General features: G+C 32.8%; 1 protein-coding gene across 1 annotated transcript in view; it reads left to right on the top strand.

Annotated features, from left to right (window-relative positions):
• The first annotated feature begins 1,767 nt into the window (after positions 1 to 1,767).
• LOC128988397 (DNA-directed RNA polymerase I subunit RPA2) overlaps positions 1,768 to 25,775 on the top strand; it is a 47,806-nt gene continuing 23,798 nt past the window's right edge. Inside the window, exons 1-5 of the mRNA XM_054409649.1 lie at positions 1,768 to 1,959; positions 8,614 to 8,748; positions 9,494 to 9,688; positions 11,658 to 11,897; positions 12,588 to 12,760. Coding sequence (XP_054265624.1) covers positions 1,888 to 1,959; positions 8,614 to 8,748; positions 9,494 to 9,688; positions 11,658 to 11,897; positions 12,588 to 12,760 — 815 coding nt within the window. The 5' untranslated portion in view covers positions 1,768 to 1,887. The remainder of the gene's footprint in view (positions 1,960 to 8,613; positions 8,749 to 9,493; positions 9,689 to 11,657; positions 11,898 to 12,587; positions 12,761 to 25,775) is intronic.

A 25,775-nucleotide genomic window follows, 5' to 3' on the forward strand; every position in this document is an offset into this window, starting at 1 on the left:
AAAATACGTTGCAAATCATTGCGGAAAAAATAAAAATCATATTTATAGTTTCTATACAAAGCTATTAAGTCAATTTCAAAAGGTTTATCATTTATGGTAAAAACTAATGTCAGTTTAATTAATTCAACTTCACGTGACTGAAAGCGTTCATAATTTAAAGTTAAATGATTAGAAATATAAATTACCACTCCACCAGTCTATGTGTATAAGTTGAGACACGTTTGTAGAAAACACTAAAAAGGCAATCTTCTAAACAATTTTAAAATATTTACAACTTTAATTATATAGAAATGTTCATAACACAGTAAGTAATTCCATTAGTTGCATAAGCTTTTACGTGAGTCTTTTTAATTAATTGAAAATTAAGTCTGTAATAACTCTTAAAATAGCTCCTGTAATACCGGTACTTGATAATTGCTTGATTTCTAGCAACGAGTACACAAGTTAAAAATTCAACAATGCATTAACATAACAAGCTCTCTTTCACGCTGCAAGACTAGTAAACGGCAGAAGTAAGGGAGAACGGCAGAACTGCGGTATTGGTTTACCATACACGCCTGCAACGATGCGCTGCAAACCGCGCGACGAGTAGCTAAATGAACCGTAGAGTAAGTGAGCCTTATAATATTTGTAGAGGGTTCACTTACTCTACAGATCATTGTGCCAATGAACTGTAGAGTAAGTGAGCCATCTTCTATTTGTGTAATAGTTATCATGAAATAGGCTCGTATAGTATACGAGCCTACTCCTGTAATTTATTTAAATTCAGTATTTTGGCTCGTATACTATACGAGCTTATTCCTGAATTATTCAAGAATTCATACGCTTGGCTCATAGGCACTATGATCTGTAGAGTAAGTGAACCCTCTTAATTTATTTGATATTTTTGATCGGCTCGTATAGTATACGAGCCTGTAGTGCAAGTGAACCTTCAATATTATTTACGAAGCTCGTATAGACTATGATTTGTAGAGTAAGTGAGCCATGTGTTTTAAGAATTACATATTTGGAGGCTCATTGTGTCAATGATTCGTAGAGTAAGTGAACCCTAACCGATTAAGGAACGAACGGATGGTATTTACTCAGGGGAGGTATAGAAGAGGCTACGATGACAGCTGTGGACTTCTTATTAGCTGAAGGAACGCCATTACCATAACCATAGATAAAACATACTATGTTTTATCTATGCCATAACAATACGGTCAGTGTTTATCGGCCTCGGTGGTCAAGTGGTCAGCGTGCCGGGCTGATATGCTGAAGGTCCCGGGTTCGAATCCCGATGGAAGCACTAACTTTTTGTCCAAGATTTTTTCATTATCAGCAAGTTTGGTTGGTTTGGTTCGGTTATGACAGTTAAATTTTATTATAAGTCAATATAAAATTTTAATTTAGCAATTTCTAGTTTTATTTAATAAACAGAATTATTTTTTCGTTACTAAACATTTGTTATATCATTTCATCATCAGCAAGTTTGGTTAGTTCGGTTATGTTATGATAGTTTAATTTTATATTTAAAAAATTATAAAGTTGAATTTGAGGCATTTATAATTTTATTTTATGAACAGAACTATTTTTGCGATTAGTATTAGTAAACCTTCATTGCCAAAGTGCTCTCTACTACAGCGCTGTTCACGGAGGAATTTTGAACTAATGCCTCATTCGTACCTCCCCTAAGTCAGACCCTGAACGGATTGTGACCACTGAGCTATAATTGTGACTGTTTGTTCATTGTTGTGTTGTTCTTCTTGTTGTAGGTTATGTTTCCCTATAAAGTCAATGCTACATGTGACTTTTTTCTGAAGTGTTAAATCAATTAACTTAATTAATACAAATTTAACTTATAATGTATCTTAATATTTATACAACTTGTAATGTGATATTTTAACCATGATTGAAAAACCTTCTTTGAAAAATTTAACCTCCACTACGTATGGAAAACCCTCACCAAATCAAAATGAGGTAAGCCTAGCCCTCATTTGTTTATTTTAGTAAGATATCGCTTTTCTCACAATAAAACTAGTTAGTGAATCTTTGAAGTGAGGGCGACGAGCAATTAACCCAAAGTAGGGGCCGATATGACTTATAAAGACTTAAGGGAATTTCTGTATTTTTGACTTGTAAATCATATCACAGTGTCCTGCCACGCTGGTGCTTAAGTTCTCCTACTAAGTTAAGTGAAGGGTAATTGTCATAAACACAAAACAGTGTATGGACAAGCGTCAATATTATAATACAGCACATAAATTATATCTAGATAAAGTACGTTCAATGATACAAATATCATAATGCAACAAAGTAAATGTGGTAAAAGCATACAAGGTAGTGACAAGCATCGGGTACACTTCCATATCTTTTGGCACAAACAACCGAAGATTAAAATATCGATCAATATATCGACTATTCGATACATCGTTTGGTTGGTTAGGTAAGGCTACCGTACCTAACCCAGAACTAACCAAACGATAGATCGAATGAAACAATCGAATAATTAATATTACTCATCCGGTTGTTTGTGCCAACAGATATGGAAGTGTACCCCAAGCATCTGTACAAAATGTAAAAATGAGTAGACAAATATTAAGGTAGGCCTACTTAAAAAAATCTAGGTATGTAGACAAAATAAATACGGTAAAAGCATACATGGTAGTAATAAGCATCTGTACAAAATGTATAAATTTGACTAGAAAGACATTACTTTAAAAATCTATGTACCGGTAACAAAATAAATGGTAAAAGCATACACGGTAGTAACAAGCATCTGTAAAAAATGTAAAAATGACTAGGCCTAGAAAAATATTACAACAAAAATCTATGTTCCAACACTAAAAACTAACAGTAACGTTCCCAGCGTATATTGAAAAAATCATCAACTTTATAAAGACATTCATCAATGAGTACATTTTTTATTTTGTTTTTAAACTTAGAATGTGGCAATGATTTCAACACTATTGGCAATGAATTGTACAATTTAATAGAACAAAACCAATTTTTGAGAACTAAGTTAACTTGTATTGTTGAACTCGTAAACAATCTTTATGCCTAGTATTGTAAGGGTTGAAAATCGGCATTAATACTGAAAAGGTCTAGATTTCTATGAACAAAACAGAGCAGATGAAATACTTAAAGAGAGTACAGGGTTAACAGTCAATAACATATGTCATTACACACCAAGAATAATATAAAATTGATTTCCTTTATTAATCCACTTGCTAGGGGGGTTCCTGTGTGCATTTTATGTATAGAAAAACACCCTAAGGGATCATGTAGGTACTATATGGGTTATCATTTTTCACGTGGGTGCCAGCTTGGCAGAGTGGGCATAACCTCAGAATCCGCCATTTTAAAAATGGCGGCGGCATTTATTACATGAAACTCATTAGGAGCTTATATCTCGAAAACGGTAATATATAGCGAGTTACTTTTATAACAATAAATGTAGCTTACACAATAAGGAAAAACTTTTGTATTTACAAAAATGCCCTAAATATAACTATTTAGGAGTAGTTGAGCAATTTATGTTAATTTGATCTATACATTTTTACTCTGTTTGACAAAAAATTCTAATATCTTTAAAAAAATAAAAAACTGTTTTTTAAATTTGGCACATAGCACTAATTGCTCTTTACATCTAACGTCTAAATACCCCTGTCGCAGCAAACCTGCAGAATCAGCAAACATTTACCTGGCTGCATTTCTACTAAAATATTAAAATTGATCGATTGATTTCCTATTTAAATGACATTGATTTGTAATGAGTACTTACGTTTGCTGCTTCAGGGAAGGTATTTAGGTGTTTTTTATATATTTTTATTGAAATGTTGATAGCTTAGTATGAATGAAACAAAATTTTTGAAATTTGACTATAATATATCCATAAACAAGCAAACTAAAACAGTTTATTTATTCTCCATAAGAATAACATGGGAATTTTAAACTTAAAATTTTTTTTTTTATTATTTCCGTAACTTTTGGGCATACAACGCTTCAATATACAAAGTTATTTATTTTTTGAGCTCTACAAAATGGTTTCGTTCATTATAAAATGTCGTGTTTTTAGGGTCGAAAATCGTAAAAATCCATTTTTACCCCATTAAACTCCCCATAAACCCCCGTTCCCATAGTCCGATCGTGCTGGTATAATAGTCCGAATTCGTCTGAAAACGAAGGTTTACACGTTTGTGATCAATTTCATCAAAATTGGATCATTTTTGCTCGAGTTATCAAATTAAGTCGTAGTTCTGTCTTCGGATACAGATGTCGTAGTGTTGGCTTTACACTTTATGAATGGATTCACTTCGGAAGGTTTGCAGGATTTGTGGATGCGACTTGGTACAGCCAGAACTTCATGATATGTACTAGTTCACATTATAGCAAACAGGCTTGGAAGTAACCTTTGCTCAGTTCTCTCAGCACTCCATATTTTAACGGGCTGTGACTTTGCCAGCAAATTTGGAACAAAGCGTGCTACCCTAAAATGTAATCCAAGTACAGTACTTTGCTAATGGACTTTGGAAAAGATGAGGAGGAAGAGATAGAATAAAGTTTGAAAAACACAGTGAAGTATCTAGTTCACATTAAAAAAAAGGATACTCAGTGTGAAACTATGATTGATCTAAGACACTGGATATACTTACACTGTCACTGTACAAAGAATATCCTTAGGTCGTAAAGATTTTCTGTCTGGTAGAGCTACTATACAGCATATCTTACGTGCTTTTTATTGTAGCCTACTCCAAATCCATTGCATGGAAGAACACGTTTTTCAACTCGATCCTTTGAGTTTTGGACACAGTGATGGTGGTTACTCTTTGCCGCAATGCTCACAAGTATATTGTGAACAGTTTAATTTTTCTGATGACTATAAAAGGGAACAGATATAATTCCTCTTAACCCAAAAGGCTTATAATTTAGATCCAATAACTGCGCTCAAATTTTATGATCCACAAAACTAGTTCAATATCAATACAATCAGTCCAAAGCAGCCTACCACCAAGGACAATGTCAAGGTACTGGTTGTGTTAACGCGACGTCAATGCTTGGCCGATGCACCAACTTTGCCGCCGGTCCCGTTCCCGCTCCATCGCCGTTTTAATAATAAATGTTATGAATTATAATAATAATTTCTATTACATCCGTAGATTTATTATTATTTGTAATAATAAAAATTCAGTATATAGAAAGGTTTATATTTATTTTTATATTTGTATGCGTCATTTAATAACAAAAAAATAATTTAAAAATATGTTATATTATTTTAATAGCTTATATATCTGCCAGAAGCTTCTCGAATGCTTTTTGCAGGTTTTTTTACCCTAAATGCGAAGAAATAATTTTTGCTATGTGCCAAATTACAAAATAACAGCTTTTTTTATAATTATTTGATTTTTTTGGCAACAGAGATAAAATGTATAGGTTAAATACTATGAATATGACAATTTTAATATTTTAGTAGAAATGCAGCCAGGTAAATGTTTGCTTAGTCTGCAGGTTTGCTTCGGTGGGGGTATTTTGACCTTAAATATAAATAGAAATAAGTGCTATGTGCAAAATTAAAAAGGAACAGTTTTTTAAAGATATTAGAATTTTTTTGTCAAACAAAGTAAAAATTTAGGTATAGGTTGAATTAACATAAATTGCTCAACTACTCCTAAATAGTTATATTTAGGACATTTTTGTAAATACAAAAGTTTTTCCTTATTGTCTAAGCAACATTTATTGTTATAAAAGTAACTCGCTATATATTACCGTTTTCGAGATATAAGCTCCTAATGAGTTTCATGTAATAAATGCCGCCGCCATTTTTAAAATGGCGGATTCTGAGGTTATGCCCACTCTGCCAAGCTGGCACCCACGTGAAAAATGATAACCCACATAGTACCTACATGATCCCTTAGGGTGTTTTTCTATACATAAAATGCACACAGGAACCCCCCTAGCAAGTGGATTATATGGGGCAGGTCTACAACAGTTACTCAAAGAACCTGCAATAAATTTTTGGATTAAATATGTAAGAGTTAACGTGCATTTTAGGGTTTGCATTCGATTTTTTAAATACATAATTGATGTGTATGATCTGTTACATTTTTATTGAAGTTTAATCAATTAAACTAGGCTTCCAACTTAACAATACCGTAGGGCCTATACCAAAACAAAATAAACTGAATTTTATGAACGTTGACAAAACAAGCAATAACTAAAACAGCAATAGGCCTAAATTAGGCAGATAAACAAATTACAAAACTTGGAAACATACAAAAAAAAACTACATTCAGGGAATATTAACTAGCTGTACCCGCGGGCTTTGCCCCGCATAACTTCATAAGTATTCGCATGGCTCAATCACGTCCTGGTCACGTTCAGGTTGGAAATCGTTCGCTGCGCTCACTTGTTTTCAGGTTAGCTCGTTCGCTACGCTTACTCGCCTCCAGGTTGATGTTCGTTCGCTACGCTCACTCACCATTTGGTTGCAAATTAACTGTTGTCATAAATTAAAAAAAAGTCATCTCTTTTATTGTTCATAATACTTTGATAAAGATTTTTATGTTTTAATATTTAACATTGGAGAATTTAAACGTTGTTGAGTGCACAGGTGTGCTGCGATTGGGGTTTAATACATTTGGACTTATTAAAAAGTAAAATAGTTTTCTGTGCTGCACTCTGTAGAAACACTGTGGCACTATTTCAAATCATGACTAATGCTAATACAGAATGTTGTGATTATTCAAACCTACAAAACAGTTGGTGAAAGTAAACATCTGCTTTTAAATTATATTCATTTGTAAACATTGTGGATCAAAAAGTCTGACATTGGCCCACTTAAAACCCTCTAGGGCAGAGCCCTTTTGACGGATCTGCACCAAACTTCACTCGAACCATCCTTGAAAGATGCTTAACAATGCCTGAAAGTTTTATTACAATCTGTCTAGCGGTTTCGGAGTCCATAACGTATATACACACATACACACACACATACATACATACATAGTTCCTCTTTTATAGATATAGATATGGTAGCTAGGCTAATTGTCTTTAATAAATGGAGAGAGGGATGTGGACTTAATACCTTAAAGTTACTTCACTAAGTTACTTAGTAGAGTTAAATACTTTTCAAATACGTGATTAGCAAGATTGTCAGATGTTTGGCGTCTTTGAGCCATTTTTAGACAAGAAATGTATGATCAATTAAAGCAACATCTTTAAAGTTTTGTTATTGTTTTTATTTAGCCCTATAACTTATATTATCACTAACTTGAGTTAGTAAAATAAAATACGATGCAATATTTTAATATAGACCTAGAATCAAATCAAAATCAATTTATATCGATATTTAATCCGATATTGTAATGTATCGTTGTTTTGTTCACTGCTGTCTGCCAATACTTGACCATCTTGTCTTGTCATTGTTTGTATTGATATAGTACTAATTATTAATTACCGGTAGGCCTACTTGTTATTTTTTGTAGGCCTAATGTTCTTTTGATACCACTTTTATACAATATTGAATACGTAAGTTAGCCATCTTGTTAATATTGTAGGCTATCCAGTGTGTAAACTGGTGTAAACCGATGGGAAATAAATTAATAAATACAGTAGAACCTCGCTAATTCGAACCTCGTTAATTCCAAAACCTCTATAATTAAAAATGTTTGTTCCCCTCAGAAAACCTTTAAAATTCAAAAAATAATGATACCGATAATTCAAAGTGATTTTTACGCTTTATGCAGCCTCTACAATTTGAATATGCACGTGTACTGGAGTCTCTAAAATTCAAATTTTGTTCACCGTAATTTAAACTGTTTACTCCGAAATTCGAAGTCAACCTCTACGATTCGAACTGTGTTACTGTAAGTCTCTGTAATTCAAATTGAGGAAAAAATATATTCATTGTAGTTGTTAGCCTCCGGATTGCCAAATAATATTAAAAAAGGTTCAAATACCTGCTATTAAGCAATCCATATTTGTTGTTAGAACAACTAGTTTCGGTGTCTGTGTGACACCATCATCAGGCTGCACAAGGACAGTTTTCTTTCTTCATACGAAGAGCGTCATATTTACACGAAAATAAATTAAACATTTAAAGACGACATTTGAAGACGTATTTGAACCTTTTTTAAAAAATATATGCCTGTTGAAACATGAACTGACGCTCTTATTGATGTTCCTACAATGAGTCCATTAGTCTCTGTTCTCTCAAACACTCTACACTTAAAACTGGGACCTCCTTTAGAATTTTATTTATATTCTGACCTCTTTAGACCTAAATCAAACTCTCTAAATTTCAAACTTTCCATAATTCGAAGTACCCTATATTGTTGAAATAAGAATTAGCGAGGTTCTACTGTAAATGTACTGCGCAGAACCCTGTAGGCCTACCCTTAATAGTTTACAGCCATGCATTTGTTTCTGTTTATGGCTTGAGAAAACTCACTCAAGAAGTGCATATTGCTTAGGACAATGAACCTAATGAGGCGAAATAGCTGTGAGCAATAGTTTAGAAGGTTCAAATATTACTTAAGTCTTGCTGTTACGTTTCTTATCAATGTAAACTTATCTGTCACTATAATTGGTGCGTAGGAATTCCTAATTTTTAATCAAGTCACACTTACTTTACAGTTCCTACAATCCCTTGGTGAGCCCCATGTATCATCATTCAACTACATGCTGGCCCAGGGGCTTCAACAGGCCATTGACAACTTGACTCCAGCACAGTTTAAAATTGGGGAGAAGCAAGTAAAAATCTTAATCAAGGTAAACTAGAAGTTATAATGGTTTATTTAGGCTACAGAGAGTAGGTCTGACTGAATAATATTAAGTCACCTTATTATTAACTTAAACCAGAAGTTTAAAGACTTAGGATTTTCTACTTGTGTTTTCAAGATTTAATTTTACTAGGCCTATTTTTATTTAAGTTAATTAATTAAAAACATAATAATTAGAAGCTAAATGCGTATCAAGAATGGTGAGACTGGATTTTGCCGCTTAAATGAGCTCTGCACAGCCGCCTCTCTCAATGCCTACATTCGCGGCAAAATCTTTTTCCTTGGTCTTGTAGACATCATCATCATTTCCTGCTGTCACAAAAGCAATGTACGGTACCTAATCTTTTTCTAAATTGCGGCAAAATCTTGCACACCATCTGCTGTCACAGAAACATATCATTGTCTTCCATGATTGCGGTCAAATCTTGTACATCTTCCGCGGTTATGTAGACATCATAACTTCGTGGGCAGTAACAGGAAATCATAATCTACAAAAGCTCGCATTTTTTGATCGCAAATATTCACAGACGTGTTCTGCGATCACAGTAATACCTCGGTTAAACTCGTCATCTTTTATGTTAAATAATAGGCTACCTCAGATTTTTTGTAAAAATCAACCATCCGAATTTCTTATAATCCGAAGTAATTTATGGCCCAATTTATTTGGATAGTTGGAGTTCTACTGTACCACCACATACTTTGAACAAAGAATTTGAAAGGTAGTTTGTGTTTAGACAGCGTACATTCTCCCTCCTGCAGTCCCAGCTGGAACGGCCGGGGTGAGGTCTCATTTGATCTACCCGACGGAATGTAGGCAGCGAGGCAGTAGCTACACAGGATCACTACATGTGCTGGTGGATTGGTTTATAGACGGGAGGCCACAGCCCACCCAGGACTATGCAGTGGGTCAAGTGCCTATTATGGTCAAGGTAAAAAACTATTTTACTTGTTAATATAACCTAATGTAGTTTGAATAAATAACGCTTGGGGAAGAGGGAATGGATAGGCCTATACAACTAACCTCCAAGCAGTTAACAGTACGCCACAAAAAATTTACAACTCAAATGATTTGATATTTCACCCCTAAAATGCCTCTTCTTCAGGAGGGAGTAGTAGGACTCATCAACTGCCTGGAACTCTTGCCTTGGCTAGTTTAGTTGTTTATTTATTTATTTATTCATTTATTTATTGCCAACGGATTTCACCAATTTACAATAAGAATTACAATAATAGTGAGACACTTATCATGACTAAATACTAAAACTAAGTAACATTGCGAAACTGATGAACAATACAATAGGGATACATGCAAAATCTAAGACAGAAAAAAAACTACTTATACCTAGGAGTAACAAGACATAAATAATACAAAACATACGGTAAATGAATAAATAGTAAAAAAGTTTGAGTCTAAGAAACATGTACTTAACAGAGACAAGTGAGACTAACCTAGGAAATATAACAATAAATATAAATTATATATAGCGTGATAAATAATACTGTGGTAACAAGACAAAGCAATAAGAAAACAGTTGATAAACCCAATTTTTTTCCAAATCAAATACTTTTTCATTTAACCTTAATGTTTGAATTCAACAGGCAAGGAGGAATGGCTAAAAACTAAGTAACCCAAGAATATGCACTTGACACACACAAATAATCTCCACAACACGATTTGATATTTTATCCCTACAGGCTTCAGGAGAAGGAAGTAGAATGTTACCTAGCAAAAAATAAATCTACCACTTCCTTCTGAAGAAGTAGCCTTGTAGCAGTGAACTATTAAAATAATTGTCTTGTGAACTTTTTGGTGAGCAGTCACTGCCTGGGACTCTTTTCTTGGGTAAATTAGTTGATTATCCGTTTCTTTTTTCCCAATCCTACGTTACGTGGGTTTTCATCCCAAACTTATGTTGTTTGAATAATACTGGCTGCAACAAACTAACATCATACTTCATATAATATTATAAATGTGAAAGTTTGTGTATTTGTTAGTTTGTTTAAAGTTCAATCACGCATTAACTACTGGTCGAATTGGGCTGAAAATTGGTTTGATGTTAGCTCATATTTCCGAATAACATATAGATATATTCTTATCTCAAAAAACCTTCTGTGCTCCGCCCCAGCGGCTATGTAGTTTCCCATGTTAACCTTTTATGAGTATATTTTATATATAGTTGATAAGGATGAAATAGTTATTTGTGTGACTAGTGGGCAAAGACAGTTTGCACTCCTGTTACACATTATATTTTTCCTACAGTTATTAATAAATCAAATAATTAGTCTTTCAATCAATGTACAAGTTTTTAGGCGAGGTTAAATCCAAACATTGAACAAAAAGAGGAACGCTGCACCAGCTGATGTTAGTCATAATATCTTTAAGTGCTGCCAACTTATTTTCAAGCGTATACAGATTACGTACAAAATAAAAGCAAGATGTTTTGTGTTGTTTGGTTGGAATACTGGAGTGCGCCAAAGTAAAAACTGTGTGATAAAGTGAGGTAAGGGGGCTTTTCACCAAAAGAATTAATAATACTGATGGATGTTAACTCAATTTTGCTCTGTAAGGGTTCTGAAGAATCTGGGAGAGCACAAAAAAAGATTGTTTATTTAGAGAAAAAACTATTTCTTAGGTTGTATTTACTGTAAGTATGTGTCTGCTGACCATTTGACTTCTGTAGGAGTGTCAATAAAACTTTACTCTACTTGTATTTGTGGCAAAATTTAGTAATGAAGTTAGCACACAAGTGACATTTAGGCAATGATGTTGATGTTTAAGTCAAAACTAACCGTGCCAATGTTATATATGCAGTTAACTCAATTTATAACCTAATCGGTCAAATAAATCATCAATATTATCAATTACCTCATCAAGTAAATTTATCATTTTTTTTACAGTCGAAAAGCTGTTACCTTGCGGACATGAAGCCCTCTGAACTAATCAATAGAAAAGAACACGTGGATGAGTGGGGAGGCTATTTCGTGATCAAAGGACACGAGAGACTGATCCGAATGCTTCTCATAACCAGACGCAACTATCCAATCGCTGTTAAACGCTCCTCGTGGAAGGCTAGGGGAGCTTTGTTCTCTGACATTGGAATACTGATGCGATGTGTGCGAGAGGATCACACGTCCGTTGTGAGTAGATAAATAGTTTGTAGTATATCTTTGAACTGTGCTAGATTAAACTTTGGTAGAACATGAAACAATTATGTATCAAAGGGGAATTCCATGATCAACTCAAAACAGTTTAATAAAAGTTTATCTGACCATCAAAGATTTCCATGTAATTTGGCATATATGTACGACCCATAAAGAATAAGAAAATTCACCACATTCTAACTTTATACCTTAACGAATTTGAAAATTACACATCAATCAACCTTAGGGGCATATTCAAATACATTTAAAAAAAAAACATTTATTTTGTATTACAAAGTTTGATAAAATATATTGGTAATCTTAATTTTATGCAAAATGACGCGCTTCTAATTTTTCTAGCTTGATTTTAAAAGGCTCTGAAGCAATTTGACAAATGGGTGAATTTTTACTGTGTTTGAAAACAGTAACTAAGTGAAATTTTAAAACAAATAGTGATATCAAGATATTTGAGATTTTATTATTCTCTATGGTGCCATACCAAATTTAATTAGAATCTGATTTAACTAGTAAAATGACCGTGTGTTGATTTGACGTTGACTAACGACCCAAATGTTTATTTACTATTTTTTCCAAATAGTATTAAATAATGTCTCAGTAGTATTTATATTTTCTTTGAATCTGTAACTTGGTGTTTTGATACTAAAACTTTCTTGATCCCTATTTCAGAACAATGTTCTTCATTTTGTGACCGACGGCTCGGCTAGGCTGATGATCAGCCATCGCAAGACACTGTACTACACTCCTATCATGCTCATCCTACGTTGTCTTTCCTCAGCTTCCGACGAGACCATCTATAGAACCATCATGGCTGGCTATGAGGACGACTTGTACTTTAAAGGGTTTGTACACTCCATAGTTGTAAATCACTATGTAGGCCTACATCAAATATCTCCAAAAATGTGAAACATTTAATAGACCTCAATGATACAATGCATGTGTTACTAGAATTCTGTTGGACAATGGAACATTGATTATATATATGGATATCTTAACAAGGTCATTCATCCTCTTAGCCTCGGAAAAAATTATAAAATTGTGTAGATTGGTTTAACCCAGCTGTTTTTGTTAATTTTAAGAAAAATGTGCTGCACAGTGATACACATGACAAATCTCTTACTTTTGGGGTATATGACTACTGGTAGTGTTAGGCTACTGTAACTATCTAGATTCTACTTTTTTGTTACTTTTTTTATGTATAGCTTTAAGAGTTTTCATTTTTACCATACCACTGTTTAAAAAAAAAAAACAGCCCAATTGGTGACAAGTTTTAACTCACTGTTGTGTTGAACTGAAGCAAAAATAGTAGTTTTCATTACTAGGAGCTAAAGTGGCTCTCTTTGGTACACTGTAGGAAATACGATTAAGTAGGCCTACCAAAAAGACAATTTGCTGCGTTTTATGAACAACTATTTTCATCATACTGTGGAAATAACAAATACCTTTCTAAGGCACGTCGCACACTGGGTCCGCTCAGTTCAGTCCGCTCAGCTCTGCTAAGGTCAGTCATCTCAGTTCTGGCAGTTTTCCCACACACTGCGTCAGTTTGGTCCGCTTAGTTCAGTCGTTTTTGAGCGCCCAATGCCAGTGGACGACAAACGCAGTCACTGTTCGCAACTAAATTATTTATTTGTGCCGGGGTTTCCGTTAGTGCGATTAAGAGTTCCAACAGTAGTGACAAAGAAATTGCTGTTGTAGCATTGGCACTAGCTGCAGAAGAGGATGATCACCTCCTTCATTGTAATATTGTAGTAATCCTTGTGTGTCATAAGTCATAAGTCATAAGTCATAAGTATTTTATTGCATAAAACATTCTTCATTACAAAGGCAATGGTGAACAGATGCATGGTCAATCAATAAGTTATAAAAACTAAAAGTAATAAGTTACAACAAAATACAACAAGAACAGCACAATTGAGAGAAAGTTACCAATTGAAACAAGTTAGAAAAAAGACAAATTCAAATGAAGATCTTGAAGCAATATCAGAGAAAAAAACAATTAAAAACATTCTGTGTCATATTTTACATAAACTAATGGTCAATTAACCCTCCAAGTGTCCATAGTTTAGGCCTTAATGTCCACCTATTTTTGGCGCATTTGCAAGGTTTTATTAAAACGGATCTGAGAAGCTTAAAACAATGTTAATTCTAATGTTCTATATACCATTTTGTTTGGAAAATCATGGGCTTCAATATTATATATAAAACATAAGGAACATTAAAAAAAAAAAAATTTTTAGGTAAAAAAAATATAATTTTGAAAATTTTCAAAAAAAAAAATAAGTTCGCGCTCAACGAAATTGTATAAATTATAGGCCTATAAATATTTGAAAATAGCCACTTTGTTCTAAATTTTATGAGGATTACAAATATATAATAATATAAGGAAGTATATTTGCAAATAAATAAGTTATGGGCAAAAAACTGATTTCAGTACATAGCGTTTAGCTAAGAATGCATAGCCTAACCATAGCTAGGAATCTGGCTGATAATTTACATCAATATCACTACCTACTTCTTCAGGATCATCAACCAGCACTTCAAAACCACTTAAATCTTCTTATAATGCACCACGTATATCACTACTTTTGATTTTTAACACTAAAACAATGATAAACGTAATAAAACACATCAGTCATCGGTCCGGGGGAACCTAGCTGTTTACAAATACACGCACGTCAGCTGTCTGCTACAATATTTTCGGAACTAAAATGAATAGCGCTTAGAGACAGACCTCTGGAGAAAGCTTAGAATATTACGGAAAGAACGATACCTAACTCGATCCAGTTCAATCCGATTCAGTCAGTCATAGAGCCTTCGCCGTAAACGATGTCTGCGTGTCGAAAAATCGACAAGTAACACTACACAAAGTGTGCTGCTTATCGAATTTTCGTCAAGTAACACTGGGAGGGTTAATGTCACGGTCATTTAGGAAATCTGCCAGGAAGTAATATGATTTCTCCACCAATAATGATTTAGTCCAAATTTTAAATTTTTGTGGTGTATAGGATTTTATTTTTGAGGGGATCTTATTATATAAACAAATCCCCATATAGATGGGTTTTTTTTCAAAATGAGAGTGTTTATGAATTGGATAATTTAGCAGATTTGGGTTTCGGGTATTATAACTGGGTCAATCCATTTCAAGTGGTCCAAAGGTAGTTGCTTCAAGATTTTTAATTTTTTTTATATTTTTATCCTTGAAAGTACATATCATTGGAAGTACAAAAATACAATTATTGTATTTTTATTTAATTTTTCTACTGTATAGCGGCCATTTTTTTGTTAGTCGAATGCCCGTTTTCAGCGATTTCAGAGCTCTACGTTAAATTAAATATCTCTGGTTCTACTAATCCTAGAACATTAAAATAAAAACCAATCTCTTCAGAAAGATCTAAACTTTAATATGGTAATATAGTTATGCACTTAAAACTAAATATATAGGTCTAAATACCTGTTTAAAGTTTAACGCAACGATGTTACGAAAACTGATTTTTAACAATTTATTTTTTCACAAAGGCAATTGACTATGTGTTTGTTATTTTTTTATCTGATAGTTATAGGTGTGTACTCCAAATTCTCAAAGTTTCAAGTTGTGGACATGCATTGGGTTTTAAATATAAATTTTCAAAATCTTAAAATTTTCCAAATTTCAAAAGTTTGACGCTTAATATCTCTGTTGGGCATGAAAATAAAAATTTCAAATTTGGCTCAGATATAGTACTAAGTAAGAGTATTATCCTGTAATAATTTTATTTTGTGGACTCAACTGGTTTTAAAGTTATGAAACATTGAAAAGTACTCAAATAAGCATTATACGTGTAATAGCGTAGGAAGCATAATATTATACACTATCAATGTATTTGTTTAGTAATGTTATATTTTAATAATATATTTTAAGCATTTTGATGTTTTAAAACTTTGTTTTACTTACTTTGTTTTACTTTGTTTGTACTTTGTTGTCTGCCACAAAATCTGTGAAAGGATTGTGTTCAGAGAATTGGTAGACGTCCTTCAATATTGAATCAATATTGAAGTTCTAATTCATTTTTTGCAACTTCTTCATTGTCTACATAAAGGAATTGAATACCTTAAAGGTGTTTTTAACAAAAGTTAAACATAACCTTAGCATTCAAAATTTGGTTGTCAATGGTATATTGTAGACTCTATTAGTGTTTTCGCTCTTTGTAGTGCCTCCTACACCATCGGAAAATATTGACTCCACTTTAAATTTATAGAAATGGTTTTTAAATTAATATTGTTTTGGTTTTAAACTCTATGTGATTTATTTTCTTTTAATTCATTTATGTTCATAAATTTAAATTAATAATACACAAGTCAGCCATGTTATCTTATGGGACGTCTGGCGCTAAACAACACTACTTGTGACGTTGCAAATTCTACCAGACCACGGCCTGGATTTATAGGTGGTTGTGGCTATACAGTATCATAAAACAATTTTTTTACTGAAATATTCAGTCACAGGTACTAAAATGCCAGCTGGGAGGCATTTTTTGATACACTACTGCGCACGGAAAAAATGCCTGCAATGGTGTAGGAGGCACTACAAAGAGCGAAGTCACTAATAGTCTACAATGTACCATTGACAACCATATTTTGAATGCTAAGGATATGTTTAACTTTTGTTAAAAAACCTTAAAGGTATTCAATACTTTTACGTAGACAGTGAAGAAGTAGCAAACATTTAATTAGAACTTCGATTTTGATTCAAAGGACGTCTACCAATTCCCTGAACACAATCCTTTCACAGATTTGTAGGTAGGCACACCTGTGGCAGACAACAAAGTAGAGTGTTTTAAAACATCAAAATGCTTAAAATCTATTATTAAAATATAACATTACCAAACAAATACATTGATAGTGTATAATATTATGCTTCCTACGCTATTACACGTATAATACTTATTTGAGTTTTTCAATGTTTCATAACTTTAAAACCAGTTGAGTCCACAAAATAAAATTATTACAGGATAATACTCTTACTTAGTACTATATCTGAGCCAAATTTGAAATTTTTATTTTCATGCCCAACAGAGATATTAAGCGTCAAACTTTTAAAATTTGGAAAATTTTAAGATTTTGAAAATTTATATTTAAAACCCTATGCAATTCCACAACTTGAAACTTTGAGAATTTGGAGTACACACCTATAACTATCAGATAAAAAAATAACAAACACATAGTCAATTGCCTTTGTGAAAAAATAAATTGTTAAAAATCAGTTTTCGTAACATCGTTGCGTTAAACTTTAAACAGGTATTTAGACCTATATATTTAGTTTTAAGTGCATAACTATATTACCATATTAAAGTTTAGATCTTTCTGAAGAGATTGGTTTTTATTTTAATGTTCTAGGATTAGTAAAACCAGAGATATTTAATTTAACGTAGAGCCCTGAAATCGCTGAAAACGGGCATTCGACTAACAAAAAAATGGCCGCCATACAGTAGAAAAATTAAATAAAAATAAAATAATTGTATTTTTGTACTTCTAATGATATGTACTTTTAAGGATAAAAATATGAAAAAAATTTAAAATCTTGAAGCAACCAATTAATTTATTTCTGGACCACTTGATATGGATTGAGGAAACTATGAGTGGGTCTAAATTCATCAAAAAGTGTATTATTTAAATGAACAAAATTTACTGTTTCATAGATGTATAAAGAAGTCAATGGCATTATTTTTAATTCCTTAAAAGAACGACGACAGCTTGATCCATATTCTGCCCCTATCATCACTCTAATAATACTTTTTTGGACTTTAAAAACTTTACTAATATCCCCTGAGTTTCCCCACAGAACAATTCCATAACGAAGCAGAGAGTGTATATAAGCATAATAAATAATTTTTATTGTTGCTAGTGACACTGAATTTTGAATACATTTAATTGCAAACCTAAAAGAAGTCAACTTACTAACCAAATATTGAATGTGTGATTTCCAATTGAAACTTTGATCTATATTAATTCCAAGAAATTTATATTTATCTGTGATATTAAAATCCGTTCCATTGAGTTTGTGGTTATTGTTAATTCTGATGTGGAATTGCATAATGTTAGATTTAGATTCATTTAGTAAAAGTCTATTTGATTCAAACCATTTCTTCAGATCTTTCATTGTTAATTTCAAAGTGTTTTCTAATGCAGACAGGTTTTTTTCCTGAACTATTACACTTGTATCATCAGCAAATAGTACGAACCTTTTGGAAATATGTGCTGGTAGGTCGTTTATATATATAAGAAAGAGTGTGGGTCCCAAAATGGATCCTTGAGGGACGCCAAATTTTACTGTAGCCCAGTCTGAGTAAAAACGGGTTGAACTATCACTGATAACTGTTCTCTGCTTTCTCCCCAAAAGATATGATGTTAATAGCTTAAGAGCCGACTCCTCAATACCAATACTGGCCATTTTTTTAATCAGCATCCCATGATCCACACAGTCAAAAGCCCTGGACAGGTCACAGAAAATTCCCGCAGTACACTGTGACCCATCCAAGGCCCCTGCTGCATCGCTCACAAAGTTTATCAAAGCTAATTCAGTACTTCTATTTTTCCTAAACCCAAACTGTTCAGCCCCAAGCAGATTATTACTTTCAAGAAAATAAACAATTCTATTATGAAGAGCTTTTTCAAAAATCTTTGATATATTACTAAGTAAAGATATAGGTCGGAAATTTTGAATGTCATTTTTTATTCCTTTTTTAAAAATTGGTTTTATCTCTGACAGCTTCAGCTTAATCGGAAAGGTACAAGTTCTAATAGCTATATTAAAAATATAAGTTATAATTAATTTTTGTTAAAAAAATACAACCGACTTCAAACGCTCTAAAAAGAATGAAATAATTTCAATAAAGTAAACTGTTGTACTAGGCAAGCTCACGTATTTTTAAGTCGGCGCGGCTCTATGATGATTTTTGATACAAAATTGAAAGATGGTGTCCATATTGCAGGTGACTATCTATAACTAAAGGTGTTAATCTGCATGTCTTTTTCATAGTTATGCGTTAAGTGTTATTTTATTACCGTAATCAGAGATCGGTATTATAGTGGTATTAACGAGTATCTTTAAAAAGATTATAACACATTTAAATGTTTCTAACTTGGAAAAGTAACGTTTTAATACTAAACTAGCTTCTTTTCCCTATCATAACATCAAACTAAATTATTTTCATATTCATATAGAACATTTGTGTGTGTTATTTTCATAATGCATTTATTCTGAACTAAACATAAAATACAAGAAAATATTTCCTTTAATATATAAACAAAACAGTTCAGTATGTTTTTTATATATTTATGTTATCCAGCTACAATTTATTGATTTTCAAAATACACACACAATATTTAATTTCAATCATATTTGCAGTTTGAGCCACGCCGACTTGAAATACGTGAGCTTGCCTAATACAAAAGTTTACTTTATTGAAATTATTTCATTCTTTTTAGAGCGTTTGAAGTCGGTTGTATTTTTTTACAAAAATTAATTATTTCATGATTTTTAGTGACTGTATAATTTTGTATATATTAATTACTTGAGGATTTTTGATAAGCAAAACTGTTTGAAACAATCAAAAGTTCCACAGAACAATCATTATTTTAAAACTGCTTGAGTCACCTGTTCAGGTTACATAAATCAATGGGTATGAAAATAAACATCTTTAGATATTCCTTAAGAAAGAAAGAGTTGTCAATTACATTAGGCCTAATGAAAAACTAATTGTCTTTTCTAGATACATTGAAATGTCAGACATCATCGTTTCCTGCAATCGATGTACTGCTACATTATAAAAAGAAATACAGTAACGTCTCAAGCCTTTTGGAACAATATGAAAGTTATTCCTCAGCTACCAGCACTAAAAAATCTCTCAAAAGTGGAAAAATTGGTCGTTAACACCATAGTACCTTTCGTATAGTACCTTTGGAAAATATTATATGAAAGATTGGTTCAGCTTAAAGTGGTGCAAGCCATGTAGGTGGTTTTGTTTTATCAAGATATACAGCCTAGTCGAAATTGCAAATCATCTTCCTCTAGGACTTTCCGAAGCAGGCATAATAGTATTGATATGATATAGTAACTCCGTGGAGAATATCAATAAACATTCCACATCTGCAAATGCATGTTTAGTAATTAAAATATTTAACACTTTTAAGACAATTGCCGATTATGCACTGTCACACTTCTTAATAGGTCGTGTAAGGAATAATTGCATTTGATTTATATTTAGACCTGTTTTACGAATGCTTTGGTTTTCACAATACACCTTTATTTGTCAATATCATACAGCTATTCACTGAAACATATATGTTTTTGTAAGTCAGAATATTCAATACTAAAAACAGAATTACTGTATACACAAATCAGGTCAAACGTTAAAATACATTTTTTATAGTAACCAAAACAAAATGCATTTTTCTCAATGTAATTCATTTAGGCTCCATGGCAAGAAATAGTTTATTGATCAATATGAAGCAACTGTTTCATGAAGAATTGTCTGTAGCTTCATTTATGGTTTCAACTAACAGCTGTAGGAATGTTATTATTATTTATTGCCTTCTCTGCACAAAGGTAAACAATCTGCACAAATGTAAACAAAATAAATATTAAATATTTAAGGTTTTCAGAATTTTTCACCGAAACAAATATTATACTTAAACATAATATATAAGGTACCAAATAGAAACTCTCCTGGTTATTTTGGTTTTGGAACCACACTGATCGGTAAAAGAATCACAGAGAAATTGGTGAACATACATAGAAAAAAAAAACATCGCCACAAACAACTTGAGAACCTCCTCCTTTTGTTGGTAGTGGGGAAGTCGGTTAAAAATAGGGCTTATCTCTTTAACAGACAATTTTAATAAATGAACTGGAATGTCATCCCATCCACAAGATTTTGTGTTATTTAGACCTAAGATAATTTTAGCTACCTCTTCCACTGACACAGGTGAAAATTCACTTAAATATTTTGTCTTACATGAAGGGCTGTCTTTGACAAAAGATAAATCAGCTTTAGGAACTTTTAATAAGTCAACAGTGTTAATAAAATGATTGTTAAAACTTTGAGTGATTTTTTGAGGATTTGAAATTATCTTATTGTTTATTTTTAAGGTAATAGGTTCACTAATTTTATTACAATGAGTACCCATTTCTCTTTTAACAACAGCCCATGTAGCTCTTGATTTGTTTTTGGACTCAAAAATGTAATTATCATTAGATGCTATTTTTGCTGCTTTTACAACTGACTTAAACACTTTTTTATAATTTTTTACATATTGCTGAAATTCTATACTTAGGTTATACTTTGCTTGCCAGTGTAATTGCCTCTTCTTTGCTGCTGATATCTTAATACCCTGTGTAATCCATTTTTTTGATTTCTTATTTTTAACCTTAATATTTTTAATAGGGAAAAACTCATTCATACAAAAGATAAAATTTTCCAAGAAAAAATTGTAGCAATCATCCAGTGAAATAAGGGGAGGCATATCTGACAACATAAGCTTAAGTCTATTTACAAATAAAATGTTGTTCTCTTCAGGGTACATTCTAATTTTTATTCTTTTGGTGCAGACCTGTCTATTCAGTTTGTTGGGTAGAGACAACAGCAGAGCATTATGATCAGAAAAAGAGGTATTGATGTTACACAATTGGCCTTTCCCAAAATTTACACTAGTCAGAATATTATCAATGCAAGAAACAGTGGTATTAGTTATTCTGGTTGGATCTCTGTTATTGATTACAAAGCCAAATTCATTTACAACTGTTTGAAAGTATTCAGAGCTCTTGTCTTTTTTTAAAAGATTGATATTAAAGTCAGAGGCAATTACGACTTTCTTAAATCTAATTTCTTTTTCTAGTGTTTGAAGTAAAAATCTAAACTTATCCAAAAACAATTTTGACATAGAGTAACCAGGAACTGTATACAGTGAGATGAAAATACACTTAATTGACTTAATTTCAATAAAAGAACCCTCAAAAATTAATTCTTCATTCAAACAGGCCAAATCATTGCGCTTACAACAATCCAAATTCCTATCACCAAGAATACATGAGCCTCCTCTAGATTTACTGCGAAAATACCCATCAGCTAGTTTAAAACCATTCAATTTGTTCAGAAAATTTGAATTTTCTGAGCTCACATTGTGTTCATTTAAACAGATAATTTTAATTTCAAAATTGCATGTATTTAAGAATATTTCTAACTCTTCAAACTTATTTTTTACCCCCTGTATGTTCAAATGAAGGAGACCTGGTAATTTTATTTTATGTTTATACCTAGTATTTAAATCTGGACTTAATCTGCTATTGTTACATTGTGGCTTAATTTTAAAAAACTACTTTCACTGTGACTTTCACACTCACTTGACGACACGGCACTCACACTCACACACTTGGTGGATGCGGTTGTTGGTTGAGGCTGAAACATCTCTTTTTGCGCTGTGTCTGTGATGGTCACACCATTGGACTGGCTCTCTCTATGCAGCTCTTGTAGTGTTGTGTCACTATTAAGCATCTCTACCAACAAACTTGCAGCTGGTGGAGTAGTGGTAGTGGTTAATGTAGTTGAGGATGACATGGGGGTTGAGGTGGCTGTGCTTAGCATGGCTTTGGCTGGTGGAGGTGAGGCTGAGGTATTTATATTTTGCATGCTGGATGAAGTTGTCAAAGTCATACTTGTTTGCTTTTCATATTCTTTAGCTATTGCAGCTCTCAAATCCTGTAGAAAACTACTGTAAGAAAGTCCATTAAAAAGAGTTCTTCGTGATTGTTGATAGTAGGCAACTATTGTGACAAAAGCTTTAGTTTTCGTCTGAAATTTAACTATATTTAAAGCAAAGAGATCTAGGGATATTTTGTCTCTCACACAGCCCATGGGGGAACATATCAGTCTTTTTAGTGATCTCTTGCTAAAATCCTCTGCAAGTTCTTCAAATGCAGCATTGTATTCTTCCTTTGTAGGTTTACAATTATAAAAAGGCTTAGTAACTAGACTGTACACCGAGGGTCCTTTGTTTGGCTTTTGAAATGTCAGACGTTTACTACAATAGTCTTTGTAGGATGGCTTTCCAAATCTTTCCTTAAATTTCACTGCCACTCCTGCAGTCATGCTTCGGTTACAATCTAGATCTCCTGATATACAGTGGGAAAAACCTATTTCTTCACAGTGGCTAAAATCATCAAAAACTTGTTTCATATTTGCCTCAATAACCTTAATTTCTTTTGGGGACTGTTTAGCATGACAAGGATGGGTCTCCTGAATTTTTTTAATTGTTTTATGAATTTCTTCACAGAGAACTTGTTTGCCTTGTTTATTGAGGTGTTGACCGTGCTGGGTAAAGTGGAACCTTTTAAACCTTTTGCAATTTACTAAGTTAACTTCTTTGGTACTCAGATTGAAATTTACTCTTCGAACTGACTTGTTTATTATATGTTGAGGCGGAAGGTCAAACCTGGGGAAAAGAGGAACTATTGCAATGTTGGTGTGGTCATTTAAAGTCGTATATTCTTGAAAAACACTTGGCATCCTTTCAGCTGGGTCGACATTTTCATTCAGCATTTGTTCTACACTATTTGAGCCTGCGATAATGATAAGCACATCTTTATTCTTCAAAGTTTTAACATGCTTTTCAGTATTTTTTAACACATATCCAAGCGGCGCCCCTGGGGATGTGGTAACATGTACGTTGTTGTTTGATGGTAAACTATTTATAAGAATTTGATGTAGGTTCTTCCCATGACTGTCAGCATATATAGAAACCCTTACTTCTTCGGCATTCGCAATGTTCTGTACAACATGTTTTAATGAAGAATTCTTCTGTTGCTTAGTTTTACTTACTTTGGTGCTTTTGTCAGTTTTTTTGTCTTTTGCATCCTTAGCATGTCTCACACATGAAGATGATGTAGAACTCATTTTATCCTCTCCCGTTTGTTTGGAAACCGGCATAGAACTTCATTCTTTACTGCTTAGCAAATCAAACATATTTGATGTTGTAAAAGGTTTATCCTGTGTGGCAGTATTGTTGGTTTGTTTTGCATTTGCATTTACTTTGTTTTTCCTTGGTACTTCCATAGATAAAACATACTCCCTTAGTAGATTAGTCATCCTAATGGAACAGCTGAAGCCAATTTTATTGTTAGTTCTGTACGTCCAACTATAGAGGTTATGTTTTGTTTACAATTTGTTTCTTGTTATTGCAGTCATTTAAAACCTCGTTTAACCTAATAAAACGATATAATCATAAACAATAACTGGTCTCCTAGTTATATAACCAAATAGTATAGCAGAAATCATGAAAATAACCCTAAAATAATAGAAACAAAATGTTGTCTACACTAGCGATCAGTGTGGACGTACATGAACTAGATACAAAAAACAAGCTTCAAAATTTACAATGGGATGAGAAGTCTACTTGTGTTGCTTAGTCTATGGTACTTCCCTCCACTGATCGACATTTTTGGATGTACAAAAATTGCTATTTAATGTTCTATGTGCATCATTAGTACTCGTTGGTAAGTTATTCTCAGTAGAGTGTTGCTTTTGTTGCCTCGACAAAGCTTTTATAGTGTTGTAGTATGAATTAACGGAAAAATCTTCATTAAACATTCTGTGATTAAATTTTGTTTAACCCTTATGCTTATTTAACTAATATTTAACCATATGATTTTATTTACTTTTCTATAATAATATTATTCTTGTATTAGTGTCTTGATTAAAACAGTTTAGTTTCTTTGATCTTTTAATTTCTTATTTAAATAAGAAATAGAACATGGCGCAGTCGAATGAAGAACCCGTATCCCTAAACATTAAGCCTCCTGAAGCCTTTTCCTTCAACCCTCAGGACTGGAAGACATGGAAGACTCGTTTTGAGAGGTATTATTCCCTTAGTAATTTAGCTCTACATTCTGGAAAGCATCAGATTGACATGCTTATCTACTGTATGGGGGAAAAGGGAGAGGACATACTTAATTCATTCAGTTTAAATGACAATGACAAATCTAATTTCAAAGCTGTTATACAGAAGTTTGACGATCATTTCCTTCCTAAAAAGAACTTAATTTTTGAACGGGCTAGGTTTCTAAAACTTACACAAGGTTCCATGCCGATTGAGAACTTTATCACAGACCTTCACAATCATGCAAAAAACTGTGATTGGGGTCAAATTGAAGAGGAGATGATTCTGATGGTTTTGATTATTGGTATGCGGGACGAAACACTAAGTGATCGTCTTCAACTTGAACCCGAATTAAAACTAAACACAGCTATAAACACTATCCGTAGATCTGAAGAACTATCAAGACAGAAACAAACTCTTAACTTGACTGACATAGCATTAATAAATAAAAATACTCAACATTTAATTAAGACAAACATTATTCCCAATAAATCAAACAATGATCAAAATTTTAAGCGGATTAATGACAATAAAAGCCTGTCCCATGTCGAAAAGAGATGTTTTTGGTGTGGTTCGACAGTTTTACACAAAAAATTCAACTGTCCAGCTAAACAATACAAATGTGGGTTTTGTAAAAAAGTTGGTCATTTTCCAAATGTTTGCAAATCAAACAAAGTCAGTCAAATTGAATATGATGATACTGACCTTGAAACACCCATTGAAAATGTTTGCTCGCAGTACATAGACCCTCAAACATTCATTGGCATTGTAGGAAAAAACTTGCGTGATCCATGGTCTGTAGTGTTAAATATGAATGACAGTGATGATGTTCTTTTCAAAATTGATACAGGAGCAGACGTAACGATTTTGCCTTCCGACATTAAACTGAATAAGAAAATCAGGCTCACTCCCACATCCAAAACATTTAGTGGTGCAAATGGTCAA

Source organism: Macrosteles quadrilineatus, unplaced genomic scaffold, assembly GCF_028750875.1.
Source record: "Macrosteles quadrilineatus isolate MER2022 unplaced genomic scaffold, UCM_ALF_1.0 Scaffold_3__2_contigs__length_128488019, whole genome shotgun sequence".
Classification (NCBI taxonomy): Eukaryota; Metazoa; Arthropoda; class Insecta; order Hemiptera; family Cicadellidae; genus Macrosteles; species Macrosteles quadrilineatus.